The 19,464-nt window shown below is 40.1% G+C and overlaps 3 protein-coding genes across 7 annotated transcripts; 2 read left to right on the top strand and 1 right to left on the bottom strand.

The window, feature by feature from the left end:
- The first annotated feature begins 66 nt into the window (after positions 1–66).
- On the top strand, positions 67–10,332 carry LOC148885243 (serine hydroxymethyltransferase, cytosolic-like). Of its 5 annotated transcripts, XM_089019618.1 has the most exons (14): positions 76–920; positions 3,044–3,126; positions 3,243–3,312; positions 3,521–3,635; positions 3,710–3,855; positions 3,946–4,061; positions 4,165–4,325; positions 5,110–5,191; positions 6,125–6,337; positions 6,413–6,526; positions 7,608–7,730; positions 8,982–9,098; positions 9,243–9,353; positions 9,446–10,330. In XM_089019618.1, exons 2-14 carry the CDS (start codon positions 3,075–3,077, stop codon positions 9,616–9,618), a joined length of 1,593 nt encoding a protein of 530 aa, XP_088875744.1. In that variant the 5' UTR covers positions 76–920; positions 3,044–3,074; the 3' UTR covers positions 9,619–10,330. The 5 variants fall into 5 exon arrangements, with proteins under 5 accessions (XP_088875743.1, XP_088875740.1, XP_088875745.1 ...); XM_089019617.1 differs by having other exon boundaries at positions 67–920; positions 3,051–3,126; positions 6,125–6,526; positions 9,446–10,332; XM_089019614.1 differs by having other exon boundaries at positions 67–920; positions 6,125–6,526; positions 9,446–10,332.
- A 366-nt stretch (positions 10,333–10,698) lies between these two features.
- Positions 10,699–16,155, top strand: cpsf4 (cleavage and polyadenylation specific factor 4). The gene is made up of 8 exons (XM_089019625.1): positions 10,699–11,081; positions 11,203–11,253; positions 12,262–12,414; positions 12,508–12,603; positions 13,474–13,567; positions 13,665–13,737; positions 13,836–13,994; positions 15,778–16,155. Exons 1-8 carry the CDS (start codon positions 10,979–10,981, stop codon positions 15,844–15,846), a joined length of 798 nt encoding a protein of 265 aa, XP_088875751.1. The 5' UTR covers positions 10,699–10,978; the 3' UTR covers positions 15,847–16,155.
- A 1,766-nt stretch (positions 16,156–17,921) lies between these two features.
- atp5mf (ATP synthase membrane subunit f) lies at positions 17,922–19,464 on the bottom strand. Its single transcript, XM_089019626.1, has 4 exons — positions 19,416–19,464; positions 18,585–18,692; positions 18,382–18,498; positions 17,922–18,066 (listed from the first exon to the last, which is right to left on the bottom strand). Exons 1-4 carry the CDS (start codon positions 19,429–19,431, stop codon positions 18,038–18,040), a joined length of 270 nt encoding a protein of 89 aa, XP_088875752.1. The 5' UTR covers positions 19,432–19,464; the 3' UTR covers positions 17,922–18,037.

The raw sequence follows: 19,464 nt of genomic DNA, 5'->3' as shown, positions 1-19,464 counted from the left end.
GATAGATAGATAGATAGATAGATAGATAGATAGATAGATAGATAGATAGATAGATAGATAGATAGATAGATAGATAGATAGATAGATAGATAGATAGGAATTAGTAATTAAGGTTTTAAGTTCAGTAAATGTGATCTCTAGCTAGCTAGATTACCAGGTATCTATTAGCTAGGTAGCTACCTTTCTATCTATTTCAGTTACTTCCGGGTTGAATGAACGCTGCCGCGTGCGGCTGCCGCTTCTCACCCGTAGAAAAACTTATCCTGTGACTGTAAAGTGACCTTGAAAGTTTTGAAAGGTGCTTATAAATGACATTTATTACTATTATTATTATTTATTCTTTTCCCAACTTCAAATTCCATCTCAAAGCCCACCAATTTAAAATCGCATTCTCTATATAGTTTTATCTCTTGCTCTTATTTATAATTTTATCTGTAGTTTTATTTATGTGCCTGTTTTGTGATTGTAAATTGTCCTTGAGAGCATTAAAAGGCGCTTATAAATAAAACGTATTCTTACTATTATTAAAAACACTCGTCTAAATAAATGAGATACAAATACTTTGTGAGGACACTTCAACTCAAGTAGTTTTTCACATATCCGATTTAATTTAAAATGTAACTCAATACCCTCCGGCGATTGGATCTGAGTCAAGGTTGGTCTGCGTAAACATGTCGCGTTTAACTACCCGCCCAACGAACGATAGCGCTCAAATGCACAAACTTTGCGTGTTATAAAGAAGAAGAACTTGGCACTTGATTGGTCCAATTTTAAATTCTCGTTTTATTTAATCTTCATGTGTCTGTCTTCCCCCTCCTCCTGCCACGTGACTGTATTTGAATTTTTTACCTCGACCGTTCGACTTGAGGGGAAGAGTTGATCGTCAACGATTACATTTCACCTACACGACATTTTTACAGGTCGGTGCTTATATCTTCTTCTTGTTACGATTTTGCAGATACAAAAGGCCCTTTATTACTTAGAATGGCCGTCATGACATTTAACCGTAATAATAGTTATAATAATAATCTTTTCCTTTCGGCTTTTCCCTTCAAGGGGTCGCCATCGCTAATCAGTGTCCTCCATTTTTAGATCGTTTGATTCACATGTTTGTTTTGGCCAAGCTTTTACGTCAGATGCCCTTCCTGACACAACCCTCTGTATTTATGTTAATAATAATTATTATTATAATAATACATGTAATTTCTAAGCGCCTTTCAAAACTCTCAAGGACTGAAGTATTGTGTAACGAGTTTAGGACAACCGTTTTATAGCATCTAAAATACCCAAAACACGCAGGCTGATATTTTTAGTCAAATGAAAAACACCAATAAAAATGACTTAAAGTGTGCTAAAACTGCAACAAATTGAGCTGCGAATTGGGGATTTTCAGAAAGTTCCGCCCCCAATTGGTGACGTCACGCCAATACGTCTTGCCTTGCTCGAGAATCAAAATACAGTAAAGTCTCGTTATATCGATATTCAAGGGAGTCCGAAAAAATATCGATATAACCGGGACTATCGATATATCCGACCCTGTTTGCATGTAATTTTCTCCGTGCGTGCATAGAAATAGTATCGATATAACCGGGACTATTGATATATCCGATATCGATATAACGAGACTTTACTGTAATGGCTTCAGATTCGGAAAATATACTTTTTTTGTTACTCATCCAGTTGTGAATATGATTCAAATAGTCCTGAAGAGGAAAGCATAAATGTTTTCAATCGATTAATGAAGTCATCCCATATCCATCGATGAGAAGGTTTCTTCAGCCGCGAGAGTGGCTGCCTTTCCAGCAGCTCATGTATTTTGTTTTTCTACTTTCATTCCTTTCATCACTTTGCTGCTGTGAAATGTAAATTTCTCCACTGTGAGACTAATAAAGGCATATCCAATCCAATCCAATCCAATCTGTACAAATTTGAAGGTTTCGGACGTTTCGCCTCCTATCCAAGAGGCTTTGTCAGCGAACTAAAGTCTGACTGGTCGTATCGGCCCTATTTATAAATCCCTAATGTCCAGACATGGCGGCGCCGGACACAGCTATGATAGGTCTCTACTCTCAGGTTGGGGGGAGCAGAGGACCACTCTCTGTTGCCCCACTGATTGTTCCTACATTCCTGACTAACGACTAGCCCATTTCCCCCACTCCCACCGCTATCACCTCATCAGCATTACGAATGTTGCCTAACCTGTTTTGCCTAAGCAGGCTATTGTATGAACGATCCAAATTGAACCTCACCCCACCAGACCGGTTTAATGAAGGATTTTGTTGTTTTATAAGAATCACTCCTTTTACCCCCCTTTCAAACCATCTATGTTCTTTCGCTAAGATTTTAACCTCATTGTCGTCAAATGAGTGGTTGCTAGCTTTTAGGTGCATATGTACTGCCGATTGAGGCCCACTTGTATTATCCCTGCGATGTTGATGAAGTCTTTTTTTGAGAATTTGTTTCGTCTCCCCAATGTACTGCTCTTTACAATTTTCATTCTTACAATGTATTGAATAAACTACATTACTTTGTTTTTCATTTGGTAGCCTATCTTTTGGATGCAGTAATTTTTGCCTTGAGAAGCGATTCTTATAAAACAACAAAATCCTTCATTAAACCGGTCCAGTGGGGTGAGGTTCAATTTGGATCGTTCCTACAATAGCCTGCTTAGGCAAAACAGGTTAGGCAACATTCGTAATGCTGATGAGGTGATAGCGGTGGGAGTGGGGCAAATAGGCTAGTCGTTAGTCAGGAATGTAGGAACAATCAGTGGGGCAACAGAGAGTGGTCCTCTGCTCCCCCCAACCTGAGAGTAGGGACCTATCATAGCTGTGTCCGGCACCGCAATGTCTGGACATTAGGGATATATAAATAGGGCCGATACGACCAGTCAGACTTTAGTTCGCTGACAAAGCCTCTTGGATAGGAGGCGAAACGTCCGAAACCTTCAAATTTGTACAGATGACGGCTGAAGAAACCTTCTCATCGATGGACCACTCCTGTACGACTGAGAGCTTACACAGACATCCCATATCAATTCAAGCCATCAGGACTCCAATGTAGCGTTCCAGAAAATGCACAAGATGGCGCCCAAGCTCCGTTGGAAATGGGCTGATTTGTCTGCTGGTAATTTGTGTCAACTAGTATCAAATAGTAGTCTTGGTGCAACACACAACGATTAACCATTGTGTTATTTATGTGTTTTCCTTCTAATTTCGCCATCAACATGGATCAACACGAAGTTTTCAGAACAAACAAAGTACCGCAAAATGTCACTTTCTCGGTCAGGAGCGTTCCAAATGTGACATCACGGTAGGCATCGTCATCAACTCGAAAACAAGACTTCCTGAATATTCAGCACGAGTCTTAAAGCGTAAAATATAGCTATATGCAGTGGAATCTTTGTAAAATACGCTCAGTAGAAGTCATTTGAAATGATTTTACAAATTATGGACACAACTTGTCCTTTGAGGAAAAAAAAAAAAAATCAACCCCCTTTTGCTCATCTATTTTTTCCCAGTCGGGACTGTGCGACAACAACCATGTCTTTAACAAATGGCAGCCATGTCACAAAAGAAACCTGGGACTCGCACAACAAGATGATGTTGGAACCTCTGGAGGTCAATGACGCTGAGGTCAGTGTCTACGTCAATTACTGCGTCGATTTTGCGAGATAGGTCGATCGTATGACAACTTTTTTTTTTTTCAGGTGTTCTCCATCATTAAAACGGAGAAGCGCAGGCAGATGTACGGCCTGGAACTGATTGCGTCTGTGAACTTCACCAGTAGAGCTGTTCTGGAGGCTCTGGGCTCTTGTATGAACAACAAATACTCGGAAGAATATCCTGGTCAACGGTAAGAAAATGAACACATTTGTGAAACGATTCGTAAAAGTCTCTCTTTTGATGAAAATTGAATTTTATATCCATAATGATCACAATGGAGGTACTATGGCGGAACTGAGAATGTAAATGAACTGGAGAGACTCTGCCAGAAGAGGGCGCTAGAGGCCTACCGCCTTGACTCGGAGCAATGGGGCGTGAACGTGAAGCCATATTCAGGTCAGTTTCAATTCATCATAATAATTTTTTTACGAGGATTAGCAGTACAGAAAATGGACGGCTGGATCTCAAATGGAATTAAAAAGAAACATTTTGTGTGTAGGTTCTCCTGCCAACTTTGCTGTTTACACCGCCATTGTGGAACCACATGGTCGAATCATGGGACTGGACTTTCCTGATGGAGGTCACCTGACACACGGCTTCATGAAGGAAAAGAAAAAAATCTCCGCGACGTCCATTTTCTTTGAATCCATGCCGTACAAGGTGATCACATACATATTTTGTTGACACTGGGTTTAATGAACAAGATTTCAACTAATCATTACTATCTATTAGATAAGTGGCTAGCTATTAGCTATCTAGCGAGTTAGCTACCTCAGAGCTATCGCTATCTAGCTGACTGGCTATCTAGCGAGGTATCTGTTGGCTAACGATTGGCCATTGGCCGTTATTATTATTATTATTATTATTATTATTAATAATAATAATACAGTAAAGTCTCGTTATATCGATATTCAAGGGAGTCCGAAAAATATCGATATAACCGGGACTATCGATATATCCGACCCTGTTTGCATGTAATTTTCTCCGTGCGTGCATAGAAATAGTATCGATATAACCGGGACTATCGATATATCCGATATCGATATAACGAGACTTTACTGTATTATTATTATATCTGCAGCCAAATCCATTCTTCTCCGTCAGCCATTATGGGTTGACAAAACTGCTTTTAAATCAACACAAAAATGTATTTGTAATTGTAATTATATGTAAATATAATTATTTTTATTATCATTATTATTATTAACCCGTTTGCTAGCTTTCTATCTGTTTTGGGTTATTCGGGGTTGAGTGAACGCTGGCCTGTGTGGCTGCCACTGCTCACCCACAGAAAAACGTATCTTGTGACTGTAAAGTGACCTTGGAAGTTTTGAAAGGTGTATAGAAATGACATGTATTATTATTATTATTATTATTATTATTATTTATTATTATTATTATTATTATCACTAGTCGTTGGTCACACTGTGTGTTCTGCTTTTAGGTGAATCCCAAAACGGGTTACATCGACTACGATCAACTGCAAGAAAATGCTCGCCTTTTCCATCCCAAACTCATCATCGCAGGTCGCGTATCACAATGCATTGTCAAGTTATGAAATTGAAAGCACTCCACGGGATACAGACGCTCCCCCACTTACAACCATTCGAGTTACGAACAACGGTACATACACACATCTTTTTTTTTTGTAACATATGTTGTATTCTCTCCAGTTGTACGTGTACATCTTTATAGAGCATCTATTTTATTCAATGTTTATTTTTCAGTACAACCCAATACAGGTTACTTATACAAGCCTTAAACATACTTATATATACACCTTAAACATACTTATATAAGCCATAAACATACATTCTATCCAAAATATAGCACTGAATCAACTTACGAACGACCATTTCGAACGTATCTCGGGAGCGTCTGTATTTTGCAGTCTTGTATTTCGAACTGCGGTTATTTTGTACGAGCCTTTTCTAGACAAACCGATTGCCTTTCTTTCGCAGAAACGAACTGCGACTCCCGTAACATCGACTTATTGAGAGTATATGCAAATTTAAAGGATACATGAGTAAAACACAATCTTGTTGATTTGAATAGCACGCCCCTGGAGGTGCCAAACACCAACAACTATAAAATAACAGCACGTAGACATTTTAATTGGTTGTCCTTTCCATTAACTGATAGATTTGTACCCTGGCTCATGACCTTTTCCTTCCTGTGAAGGACTTGACCAAGTCCTAAATTCATTCAAGGCCAGATCTCCTATATGAAGATGGGAATTTAACAGGCTGTTCACCTCAGATTGACCCCAGATATTCTGTGCTTCCGTTGTGGGCCTTGTGTTCGGCGGCATGAAACTTTTAAACGTGATCATTTATTTTTTGTCTACTCTCTATCAAAGCTACAAGATATGTTTCAGTCTTTTATTATGAACTGAGGATATTTTGTCGGAGCCTTTTACAGACAAATGAACATTCAAACCGATTTCCGTTCTTTCACAGGAACCACCTGCTACTCCCGTAACATCGACTACGCCCGCATGAGGCAGATTGCGAACGAGAATGGCGCGTATCTGATGGGAGACATGGCGCACATCAGTGGGCTGGTGGCAGCCGGGGTCGTGCCTTCGCCCTTTGACCACTGCGACATTGTTTCCACCACAACGTACAAGACCCTGCGTGGTTGCAGAGCCGGACTGATTTTCTTCAGGAAAGGTCAAATGTCATCTTTTTTTTTTTTTCTCGGGCGTGATCAAGTATTCCGTTTCATTGTCATCTGTTCTTCCTCAGGTGTGCGCAGTGTGGACGCCAAGGGGAAGGCGACTTTCTACAATCTTGAATCTTTAATCAATCAGGCGGTCTTTCCGGGGCTTCAGGGCGGACCACACAACCACTCCATTGCAGGTCCTCCACATTTCAAATCTCTTGTACAGTGATACTTCGGTTTACAAACCCCTTTGGATTACGAACTTTTCGGTTTACGAACGTTACATTTATGAAAATTTTACCTTGGCGTACAAATTTTTTTCGGACATGGAGCTGCCTCAATGAGTGATGTGTTGTTCGCGAACGAGCCCCGTTCTTCTAACAACAAAATGGCAGCCGACTGTTTTTGTCCTCTATTCCCCGCCCCCAGTCTTCGGTTAAAGCCACGTGATTGGTCAAGAACGCAGCAGTGAGGGGGGTGGTTTAAACATTAAAGAGACAGGCAGACGACAGTGAGAGAGATTCAACTTTGATAGTTCAAAGGCAGAGTGTAGACTGCAAGGTTAAAATTCCCATTAATCAGGCTCCACAAATAACGCGTACACTTAATGCAAAAAGCTATCAACCCAGCTAAACAGAACAGAACTGATGATGAACTAGGTAAAATTATCGCAGAGAAAGCACCTATAAGGGATCATTCCTCAAGATGGTGAAAGAAGAAGGCTACGTTCCTCATCAAGTGTTTAATGCTAATGAAACTGGCCACTCCATTCCATCAAGCCATCAACGACCATCACAAAGGTAACTAAAACGACTTTATTATACAGTACAGTTTATTTCTTTAATGATAATACCATAGCACATTTATTATGCATAAAATAAGGTATATTTTGTGTAGTTTTAAGGCTTGGAAAATTAGAACATAGAAAATTATGTTTTATGGGGACCTGAGAACGGATTATTCTCATTTTAATGGTTTCCTATGGGGAATTAACGTTTGGGATTCACACTATTCATCTTACACACTCTGCCTGGGAACCAATTAAGTTTGTAAGCCAAGGTTTCACTGTATTTTATTAGTTGGGTTTAGGTGGCCCAAAAATTTGGTAACAAGATATGATACGGTCGTTATCAAGTAAAACCCATATGACGGAGACTTGGGCTTCTAGTGGTGAGTATAATACTGACACCTGACTGTTCATTCCCGGTCACTCCCAGGACCTTCGGCCCTGGTGGACGAACGGTGAGCATATTTAAGAATCATTTTAACTGTCCTCAGGTGTTGCGGTGGCACTCAAACAAGCGCTGACACCAGAGTTCAAAGCTTACCAGATGCAAGTTCTCCTCAACTGCAAAGCTCTCTCCGCCGCCCTCATTGAGCACGGCTACACCATTGTCACCGGTAGGTGTTTTGGTGCATAAGTCGGTGCTATTTCCTTCAAGGACAACAGACACCATTTTTTTGTTTCCTAACTGACATCAGAAAAACGTTTTATAGCATCTAAAATACCCAAAACACGCAGGCTGATATTTTTAGTCAAATGCAAAACGCCAATAAAAATGAGTTAAAGTGTCCCAAAACGACTTCAAAATGAAACCGGAAATGGCGAGTTTCAGAAGGTCCCGCCCCCTTGTTCGTGACGACACGCCAGGACGTCTTGCCTTGCTCTAGAGCAGGAGTGTCAAAGTCATTTTTTGCCGCGGGCCACATTGTAGTTATGGTTTCCTCTCGAGGGCCGTTATGAATTTGGGCAACCCATTAGAATGTTTAAATCCCTTCAAATATTACATATAGAGCACACAGCAAATTAATGAATAACTCGTTTTCAAATCTGAAGTCAAGAATAATGACTTTTATTGTGGTTGACATCCAAAAATATTAAATTTTGGCTCAGATTTTAGCAATCATCATGGAATTTAACAAGTTTGATTTGCTTTCGCGGGCCGAAAAAAATGATGTGGCGGGCCGGATTTGGCCCGCGGGCCTTGACTTTGACACCTGTGCTCTAGAGTCTAGAATCAAAACAATGGCTTCAGATTCGGAGAAGATAATTTCTTGTTACTCATCCAGTTATGAATATGATTCAAATAGTTCTGAAGAGGAAAGCATAAATGTTTGCAATCGATTAAAGAAGTCCTCCCGTATCAATTCGAGGCGTCTGGACTCCAATGTAGCGTCCCAGAAAATGCACAAGATGGCGCCCAAGCTCCGTTGGAAATGGGCTGATTTGTCTGCTCGGAATTTGTGTCAACTAGTATCAAATAGTCGTCTTGGTGCAACACACGACGATTCACCATGGCGTTATTTATGTGTTTTCCTTCTAATTTCGCCATCAACACGAAGTTTTCAGACCAAACAAAGTACCCAAAATGCATTGTGTGTGTCACATTCTCGGTCAGGGGCGTTCCCTCCGTGACGTCACGTCAGGAATCGTCACCAACTCAAAAACAAGACTTCCTGAATATTCAGAGCAAGTCTTAAAACGTCATATATAGCTATATGCGGTGGAATCTTTGTAAAATGCGCTTAGTAGAAGTCATTTGAAGTGATACAAATTATGGACACAACTTGTCCGCAGGCGTCGGTTGTCCTTTTATGCCTGCTAGTATGCTTCGAATCCTTTTGAGATCATGATTATATTTGCATTTGAAGGTGGTTCTGACAATCACCTGATACTTTTGGACCTACGCAGCAAAGGAACCGATGGGGTGCGGGCTGAGAAGGTTCTGAAAGCCTGTGCTATTGCCTGTAATAAGAACACCTGTCCAGGTAAGAATTGTGGTGTCGTTATTTGTTGATGCTGCACCGCTCTATTTTTATATGGTGTACTGTCCTGAAAAGGTCCAAATGTTCATATGAATATAAATATTCGTATCTATATATGAACTGTATATTTGGACTTTTCTCATTCAGGGACCCAAGGTGCTTTGCACCCCAGTGGACTGAGATTTGGCTCGCCGGCGCTCACCTCCAGAGGTTTGGTGGAAGATGATTTCAGGAAGGTAGCAGACTTCCTCCACAGAGGTTAGCAATGTCATCACAGAGGCCGTTAGCATCGTAGATTGATACCAGTGTCTGAAACAGCGTCTGTCTGGACGCCTTTCTGTTCCTTTCAGGTATTGAGCTGACCTTGGAAGTCCAGAGAAGTCTGGATCCCAAGGCCACTCTGAAAGAGTTCGTCCAGGCGTTGGCCAAGGAAGAAAAATTCCAGAAGCGTGTGAATGAGATCAAGGCAGAGGTTGAAGCGTTTGCTGGTCATTTCCCCATGCCTGGCCTCCCCGAGCTGTAAATCCCAATGGCTCAACCGACGGTAGTTGTTGCGTTGGAAATTATGGACAATATGACACACCATTTGCGAGGTACGAATTAAGGGATCACACTTGTTATCCAATAACAGGTAACATCCGAGTTACGACCGGGTTCCGTTCCGACAAAATGGTCGTAAATTAAACGGTCGTAAGTCGAGCTCCATTCAAAATGGCCGATGTGACGTTTACACGACCGGATAGTATACGATGTCAATCTGTTGTTTTTAAGCAACGTTTTCTTTTGAATACTATTATACACCAAACTGTTTACAGTTCATTTATAAATGTTATAACTTTTAGTGTCGTTTTAATCATTTTATATTTCATATTGTCAATTTTATGGTGAGTGTAGTTTTGCCTTTTTTGAATGTTGCTGTGCCGATGATCATTTTGTGTTTGGGAGCCTTTTTCTGAGCATCTTCATCTTTATTTAGTTCATAAAGTTGCTTGTTCTGTATCCACAAGGGGACATAAGCCAGTGTCTTTTTGTGCCGGTCCCAAGCCCAGATAAATACAGAGGGTTGTGTCAGGAAGGGCATCCGACGTAAAAGCTTGGCCAAAACAAACATGCGAATCAAACCTCTAAAGATGGAGGACACTGATTCGCTGTGGCGACCCCTGAAGGGAGAAGCCGAAAGGAAAAGAAGACTTGTTTGCCAATAAAATAAGTGTGCCAGTGGCAAAGTAATTAATTTGAGGTAATTTCGTGCATCATGTATAAACTTTTTAATTTTGCTAACATTTCATCTGGGTTTTCCCTCTATTTGAAGTGATGCGCGGTCAATACCTGTAAAAGTAACTAATTACACCAGTAAATGCTGCCAAAGTTACAATATATAGTAATTTAAAATATACATATATTATAATTAAATAAATACATATTTATATTAAATAAATGTTTACTTCGATACCAACTCGCATACAGCCTGAACGTCAAACGAGATTGATTTTTAATTTCTGCCGCTCCTCTCTATTCCAGTAGGTGGCGGTAGTGGTTTTAAACGCACTGAAAACAAAAAGCGGGAAGGAAGTCGCTCGAAGGAAATGGAAGTGACGTAACGGGGGTCAAAGGTCATTTTGCGCGCTTCTCGTACTATGCGGCCTATCCTTTCGTGATAAAAACAAACTAAAAGCAGTCTTAAGTTTTTGTTCTGCGAAATACAACACCCCTTTTACAGTTTCCTTGGTGAATTTACCCGGTGGGTTGAGCCGGAAGGCTAGCTTGGCTAGCTTTTGATTGACGGCTGGTGGTGGGGGAGACAAGAAAAACATGACCGGCTAATTAGCTAGCCGAGGGGTTTTGTTTCAAAGCGGGACTCGACGAAATTATCGCCTTCAACCATGCAGGATTTACTGGCTAGCGCGGAACACATCAAGTTCGACCTGGAGATTGCCGTGGAGCAACAGCTCGGGGCTCAGCCTCTGCCCTTTCCCGGCATGGACAGTAAGTGCTCGCATGCTAACTGCTAGCTAGAAACCGCTATCACAACTACTCAAGACTAATGCTTATGTTTCCCCCCCCAATGCTTTGACATTAATATGTAAACATCACCTTGCGCCCTTAGAATCCGGGTCTGCTGTGTGTGAATTTTTCATGAGATCCTCGTGCCTGAAAGGTAAAAACAAAGCATCTTGATTCATGCAATCATCAATGAACAGAATGTATTTTTTTCCTTCACATGGACAGATTAGGCCAGGGGTGTCAAACTCATATCACATCGTGGGCCACGTATGTCCTCGGTAGACGTCAAGTGGACCGGGGACCATTAAAATGATACCGTACGTGCAATTAAAAAAAAAAACAAAATATCACGTCTTTCGTTAGTTTTGGTGCAAAGACGCACAAAAACGTTAAGAAACGACGACATTTAATGAGCATTCCTTTTACACAACATTTCGTTTCGTGAACAAATGTGCAATTTAAACTTTAGTCTGCTAAGGAAATGATCAGAATGGATTTACTATGACTTTAATTTATAGTTTTTTGCTTATTAGAATGTTGCTGTGCCGATGACCATTTTGTGTTCGGGAGCCTTTTACTGAGCGAGTTGCTTGTTCTGTAGCCACAAAGGGACAGAAGTCTTCTTGTGCCGGTCCCAAGCCTGAATAAATACAGAGGGTTGTGTCAGGAAGGGCATCCGACGTAAAAGCTTGGCTAAAACAAACATGCGGATCAAACCTCTAAAGATGGAGGACACTGATTCGCTGTAGCGATCCCTGGAATGGAAAAGAAGTGTGTGAATTATCATTCACACATATGCATCACAACCCATCCCAATGATTCTACAACAGCACAAAACTTTAACAATAAATTGGTATCTAAAAAATATAATAATGCACTTTAAGATTAAATGAAATTATAAATGAAATTTATTATTATTATTATTTATAAAGAAAGGAATTTTCAAATCATTGTTTTTGTTCCTGATATTTGTAACAGAACAACTCTGCCCCTTAGTGAACAATCCTTGAATCGCACCTCATTAAAAATATGAATTCCATGTCGTTTGTGCATTTTTGCCACTTTTAAAATCCCGCGGGCCTGATTGAACTTGGGGGCCGCGGGCCGTATGTTTGATACCCGTGTAATACTGCATTGATTCTATTTTCCGATGCATTACCAGGTGGGATGTGTCCTTTCCGTCACATCAGCGGAGAGAAGACGGTGGTGTGCAAGCACTGGCTTCGAGGACTTTGCAAAAAAGGAGACCAGTGCGAGTTCCTCCACGAATACGACATGACAAAGATGCCTGAATGCTATTTCTACTCCAAGTTTGGTGTGTGCATAAAACCTTGAGTATTGTTGAATATACCAACCCAATTATTATTATTTCTTTTTCATTGTATACCCTCTGTGTCATCTCCCTTAGGCGAGTGTAGCAACAAGGAATGTCCGTTCCTGCACATCGATCCAGAGTCCAAGATCAAGGACTGTCCCTGGTATGATCGAGGCTTTTGCAAACACGGTAGGTCTTCAAAGGAAGCGCCGACCAAGCATATATGCGAACACCTCATTTGAATAATTCGCTCGCATCGGATTTTGCTCAATTGTTCAATGATTTCAAAACATATTTTGAACGCCTAAAACTCACCTTTACACTAAATCTATCACTAAAAAAAGAACACACAATTTAAAAAAAAAGTGTAACTGCAACGTCATTATACCGGTCGATAGCGACTACATGTTGTTGCACTTTAATAATAATAATAATAATAATAATAATAATAATAATGATGATGGTAATGATGATGATAATAATAATAATGATGATGATGATGATGATGATGATAATAATAATGATGATGATGATGATGATAATAATGATGATGGTAATGATGATGATGATAATATGATGATAACGATGATGATGATAATAATATGATAATGATGATAATAATAATATAATGATGATGATAATAATGATGATAATAATGATCATGTAAATAATGACAATCATTATAATCATGAAAATCATGATACTCACGATAATAATGATGATGATGATTATAATACAATGATGATAATAATAATGATGAGGATAATCATATGGTGATGAATATAATAATGATGATGACGATAATGATGATGATAATGATAATCATGTAAATAATGATAATCACAAAAATCATGATAATCACAATAATAATAATATTTTGAGATGGGATTTGAAGGTGGGAAGAGAATCGGATGTTACGAATGTTGGGAGGAAGTGAGTTTGGGGGCAGAGCAGCTGAAAGCCCTGTCCCCCATCGTGCTGAGACGGGCAGGGGGGCACACAGTCATGAGGGGTTTTTTTTTTTATGCTAAATTTCTCTTGTGCATCTTCCTGTTTCAGGTCCCGACTGCAGACACCGACACACAAGAAGAGTGATTTGTGTCAATTACCTCGTAGGCTTCTGTCCGGAAGGAAAATCTTGCAAATTTATGCAGTATGTAAAACGTTTCAATTACATATCAAACAAATGGAAGGTTTGCATCACTATATTAAGCCTGAATTGTTATTTTGGTTGTTGTTGTTGTTGTTAGCCCTCGTTTTGAATTGCCAATGGGAGCACCCGAGCAGCCTCCCCTGCCGCTACAAAACCAAATTCAGACCAAGGTGAGACCCCCCTCCCCACCCTTCTCCAAGTGACGACGATGGTCATCACGACACTGTCCTTGACCACAGATCCTTTCTCCTTGCTTTGATTATGGTAGATGGGTCCCATGGGCCGCTCGCCGTTCTCACTCATGCACCTGACCAACACCAACCCCGGCTTGCGGTCATACAACAACTCTTCCATGCCTCCGACTCAACAGAATCATCTCATTTCCACAAGAGGACCTCGACCGCTGGACCAGGTCACCTGCTACAAGGTGATTCATATTTTTATTTTATTGCATAGGTTTTCTGAAGCTAGTCCCGTGTCTGAAATAACGTCTGTCCGGACGCCCGGGTCGTGCAACTTTTACGTCGGGCGTACAACTTACAGAACGTCTCCGCCCGAGTAGCCGACAACTTTTTCAAGAATAAAAAACTGATTTTATTTTTTATTTTTTTTTTTTTCAAATCAAACGTTGGTTTTATTCCGATTTCGTAATCTTCGTCCAGTTTGGAAATTTCAGAATTTCGGTTCATTTGGCAATTTGCATACGCGGCAGCCAATCAGAAGCCTGCATCGTATAACTTCTTGCTTCCGGGTGCATTTTTTGCATATCATTTTCTAAAGTAGACGCACATGGAACACAAGAAAAATGGATATGTGGTTAGGAATCAAGCCAAAACCTCAGCCCCAGAAGAAAGATTCAGAAGAAGCTAACAAAATTTATGACGCTACAAAAGGTAAACGTACATTAAAAGCATCGTGGAAAGAAAGATGAGTTCACGTGGCTTGTGCAACATGCCGAATTGTGTATGGACAAACGACAACTGGAGCTAAATAATCAGCAAGGGATATTTACGATACATTTAGCATCAATTACTTAATTTTAAAGTGTTGTTCTGTTATATATTCTCATTATCAATCCTTAATACTTTGCAACAATAGTTTTTTTTGCGATTCTTAAAGTGTTTCAAGTTGTGAAAAATGGGGCAGGCAACTTTATAATAATAATAATAATAATAATAATAATAATAATAATACATTTAATTTCTAAGCGCCTTTCAAAACTCAAGGTCACTTTAAAGTCACAGGAGATGTTTTTCTGTGGGTGAGCAGCGGCAGCCACACGCGCCAGCGTTCACTCAACCCGGAAGCTAGCTAGCTAGCTAATAGCTAATAGCTAGCCATCTAGATGGCTAGCTAGACAGATAGCAAATAGATAGCTAACCAGATAACCAGCTAATTAGTCAGATAGCTAATAGACTGCAAATAGATAGCCAGCTAGTCAGTTAGATAGCTAATAGACAGCAAATAGCTAGTTAGCTAGTTAGTTAGATAGCTAATAGACAGCAAGTAGATAGATTGCCAGCTAGTTAGTTAGAGGGCTAATAGACAGCAAATAGCTAGATAGCCAGCTTGTTAGTTAGATAGCTAATAGACAGCAAATAGATAGCTAGTTAGATAGCAAATAGACAGCAGATAGATAGCCAGCTAGTTAGTTAGAGAGCTAATAGACAGCAAATAGATAGCTAGCTAGTTAGATAGCAAATAGACAGCAGATAGATAGCCAGCTAGTTAGTTAGAGAGCTAATAGACAGCAAATAGATAGCTAGTTAGATAGCTAATAGACAGCAAATAGATAGCCAGCTAGTTAGAGAGCTAATAGACAGCAAATAGCTAGCTAGCTGGTTAGATAGCTAATAGACAGCAAATAGATAGATAGCCAGCTAGTTAGAGCTAATAGACAGCAAATAGATAGCTATCTAGCCAGCTAGTTAGATAACTAATGGACAACAAATAGATACCTAGATAGCAAGCAAGGTAGTTAGCTAATAGACAAATAAAAGAATGATGGAAAGATACAATGAAAAATGGCTGGGCAGGCAACTTTTCAGCGTTGTCTGCCCTGGTCTCCGCTAACTTTTTGTCATGAGTTTCAGACACTGAGCCAATCTTGTAAATTTTTGAGTCCAATTTGAAATGGGGTATATTATTTCCTGTGAAAAAATGATCCTCCCGTTAACAACCCACCTCCCTCCGTGTGTGTGTGTGTACAGTGCGGCGAAAAGGGCCACTACGCCAACAAGTGTAGTAAGGGCCACCTTGCCTTTTTGAGCGGGCAGTGAGTGACCTTCAAGCTGATGTCATGAGACAACAGGGAAGATGGACATTTTATGGGTGGATCGTTCAAAGGAAAACCCCTCCAACAACCCGTGATTAATTTTCCCCTTTCCGGTAAAAACAAATCCTACACCGGCACAAAGAGATTTACATTGCTTCAATTTGCTTTTTATACAATGTGAGGTGAGGAAAACAATGTCTGTGCCGCACTTGATTTTTTTGCAGGAAAAGGAACATCTTCAAAATAGTGTCTGGTTTCCATTTGTTAGTAATGTTAATATTAGCATTTGTGTACTTAAAGGACAACCGACACCCTTTTTTTGTTTCCTAACTGACATCACAAAAGTGTTTTATAGCATCTAAAATACCCAAAACACACAGTATGATATTTTTAGTCAAATGCAAAACACCAATAAAAATGACTTAAAGTGTCCAAAAACGACTTCAAAATAAAACCGGAAATGGCCAGTTTCAGAACGTCCCGCCCTCTTGTTCTTGACGTCATGCCAATGTCTAGCATTGCTAGTGAATCAAACAGATTGCTTCAGATTCGGAGAATATGCTTTCTTGTTACACATCCAGTTATGAATATGATTCAAATAGTTCCGAAGAGGAAAGCATACATGTTTGCAATCGATTAAAGAATTTATTCCGTGTCATTTTGAGGCAACATTGGGGGGGGGGGGGGGGGGGATCTCTCACCCCAAAAAAGAGGCACAAAATGGCAACCTCCTGTGGCCACCTCCGTTTCCACAAGCTGATAAATTCCTTATATGGCGCTTGGACGCCCTCTTCTGGCAGCTTTTGGGTGCAACACGAGGTCCACAGACCAAACAAGTACAGCAAAATACATTGCCGTGATGGAAGGACCGCTAGAATGCGTCTTTTTCACGGTCCTTTAGTGACGTCACGTACGGACTCATCATCAACTCAAAAACAAGACTTCCGGAGTATTCAGCGTGAGTCTTAAAACGTAAAATATAGCTATATGCGGTGGAATCTTTGTAAAATACGCTCAGTCGAAGTCATTTGAAGCCATTTTACAAATTATGGACACAACTTGTCCGGGGTCGTCGGTTGTCCTTTAAGACTTGCAATTACACTCAATTTCATAAACTGGTCAAGCCCCAAAAATCATTTCCTTCCATTTGACAACAGCGATATTGATCATTACTGGTTTCATCCACATCGAGGATGCCCAAATGTGAACATGGTGTGTGGACAAATTATGAGTGTGCAACTGTGAATAAATGTTCCATCAAAACAAAAGATAGAGTAGCTCTTAAAGGACAACTGACGCCTCCGGACAAGTCGTGTCCATAATTTGTAAAATCACTTCAAATGACTTCTACTGAGCGCATTTTACAAATATTCCACCGCATATAGCTATATTTTACGTTTTAAGACTCACGCTGAATATTACGGAAGTCTTGTTTTTGAGTTGGTGACGAGTCCTCACGTTACGTCACTGAAGGAACGCCCCTGACCGAGAATGTGACACACAATGCATTTTGGGTTCCTTTGTTTGGTCTGAAAACTTTGTGTTGATGGCGAAATTAGAAGGAAAATACATAAATAATGCAATGGTGAATCATTGCGTGTTGCAGCAAGACTACTATTTGATACTAGTTGACACAAATTCCCAGCAGACAAATCAGCCCGTTTCCAACGGAGCTTGGGCGCCATCTTGTGCATTTTCTGGGACGCTACATTGGAGTCCAGACGCCTTGAATTGATACGGGAGGACTTCTTTAATCCATTGCAAACATTTATGCTTTCCTCTTCAGAACTATTCGAATCATTCATAACTGGATGAGTAACAAGAAAGCATCTTCTCCGAATCTGAAGCCATTGTTTTGATTCTCGAACAAGGCAAGACGTCCTGGCGTGATGTCACGAACGAGGGGGCGGGACCTTTTGAAACTCGCCATCTCCGAGGTCATTTTGTGGTTTTGGGATACTAACTCATTTTTATTGGTGTTTTTCATTGGACTAAAAATATCAGCCTGCGTGTTTTGGGTATTTTAGATGCTATAAAACATTTTTCTGATGTCAGTTAGGAAACCAAAAAAGGTGTCGGTTGTCCTTTTAATATCATTTATTGGTCACAACTGTCACATATGAAACACAACAAGCTGAGAAAGCATCGAGTAGGAGGAGCTGAATGATCCATCCCTGAAAATCTGATCATGCTTGTTAGTGGTACTTCCTCCAGCGATCGTGTTCTATAAAGGAAGATAGAAAACATGATTAGACATCTTTTTTTTTAATCATCACGAAAAAATGAGTCACAGTTTGTTAAATTGAACAAACCCAGAACAGCCAGCAAGTACATTTGAAGCAAAATTGATCATTATTTTTGGACACTGTATGCACCGACTGTGACAATGAAGCTTAGCCATGTGTTTAATCACCACCACAGGTCCAACATTTGCTGAGTTACGTCCATTAAATATTTTGTGTTGAACAGCGTTTACCAGTTTCTGGAATTTGACAACTAAATTGCAAAAGCTTAAATGAAAAAAAATGGAGCGTCATACTTATGTGGTCATATTCCCACAGGTAACTGATAGCCACGTAGCCAACAAGCACCATCGCGACGCCACCAATGCCTCCCTTCTTCACGTTGATGTACTTGTTGTAGTATCTGTCTTTACCTGGAGTAAAAGTAGAACCCATTCAGATTGAATTTTTTTTAAAATGAAGCAGAGGTTTGTAATGTACTCCAAGCAGGTGTCCTCACCCCTGCGGATAGCAGAGATCATCCCATTGGGAGTAAAATCTCGTGCTCCGAGCCAGGTTCCCAACTCGCCCAGTTTCACGTCCATCAGACGCTTTTCAGCAAGGGCAACTATTAAAAGGAGATAAGTGGAAAATCATTTATAAAACCAATCTTATTCTTGGATTGTGAATGTATAGAAGCAATGTGTGCATTGGCTGCATTCGCGCACTGCGAAAAAATAAGGATTACATAAAACAGGATTCACGATTACAAATGTTACATTAAACACCAATGTTTTAAAACCCTATACAATACATAGTGATTTATATAGCGCTTTAGCAAGAGCAGAAGTTGCAATAAATACTAAATCTATAATACGATAAAGCTATAGGGCCATCTGATCATTCAAATAACAAATATTAGGTCAACACGAATTTTGCGTATACAAAAAAAATGATAACCCCCAAAATTACTATAAATAAAACAGTTACGGTAAATTCTATGTATTTATTAGTAATACGAATTTTCGGGAGTCGTAACAACTTGATTTGAGTTCGCCAAAACAAGCAATTGCAAAGTACTAGAAATGAATATCAGATTGCTACTGCTTTAATAAATTCAACCGTTCCATCTATTTTTTAACATAATTGGCAATGACACGCAAAGTCCTTGACATGTCTCGAAGGTTTCAATGCGGCCTTTGGGCCAACAAATACTTCCAAAAAGATTCGTTCATCGTTAAATCATTGAATAAAATCAGTCAAATATGCACCAATAGCGCGTCGTTTACGGAATAAATCCATCAAAACGCACAGAATCGTGAATATTTGCGCAGAACAACATGCAATGTACCTGGTCTGTCCGCCATCTTGACCGGTGGAGTTCGGCTGCTTGGGTTGCA

The sequence above is a fragment of the Hippocampus bargibanti genome, linkage group LG17 (genome assembly GCF_051943395.1).
Source record: "Hippocampus bargibanti isolate YZ-2025 linkage group LG17, ASM5194339v1, whole genome shotgun sequence".
Taxonomy (NCBI): domain Eukaryota; kingdom Metazoa; phylum Chordata; class Actinopteri; order Syngnathiformes; family Syngnathidae; genus Hippocampus; species Hippocampus bargibanti.
Note: the sequence above shows the minus strand (reverse complement) of the source record. Positions and strands in the feature narration are given on the sequence as shown.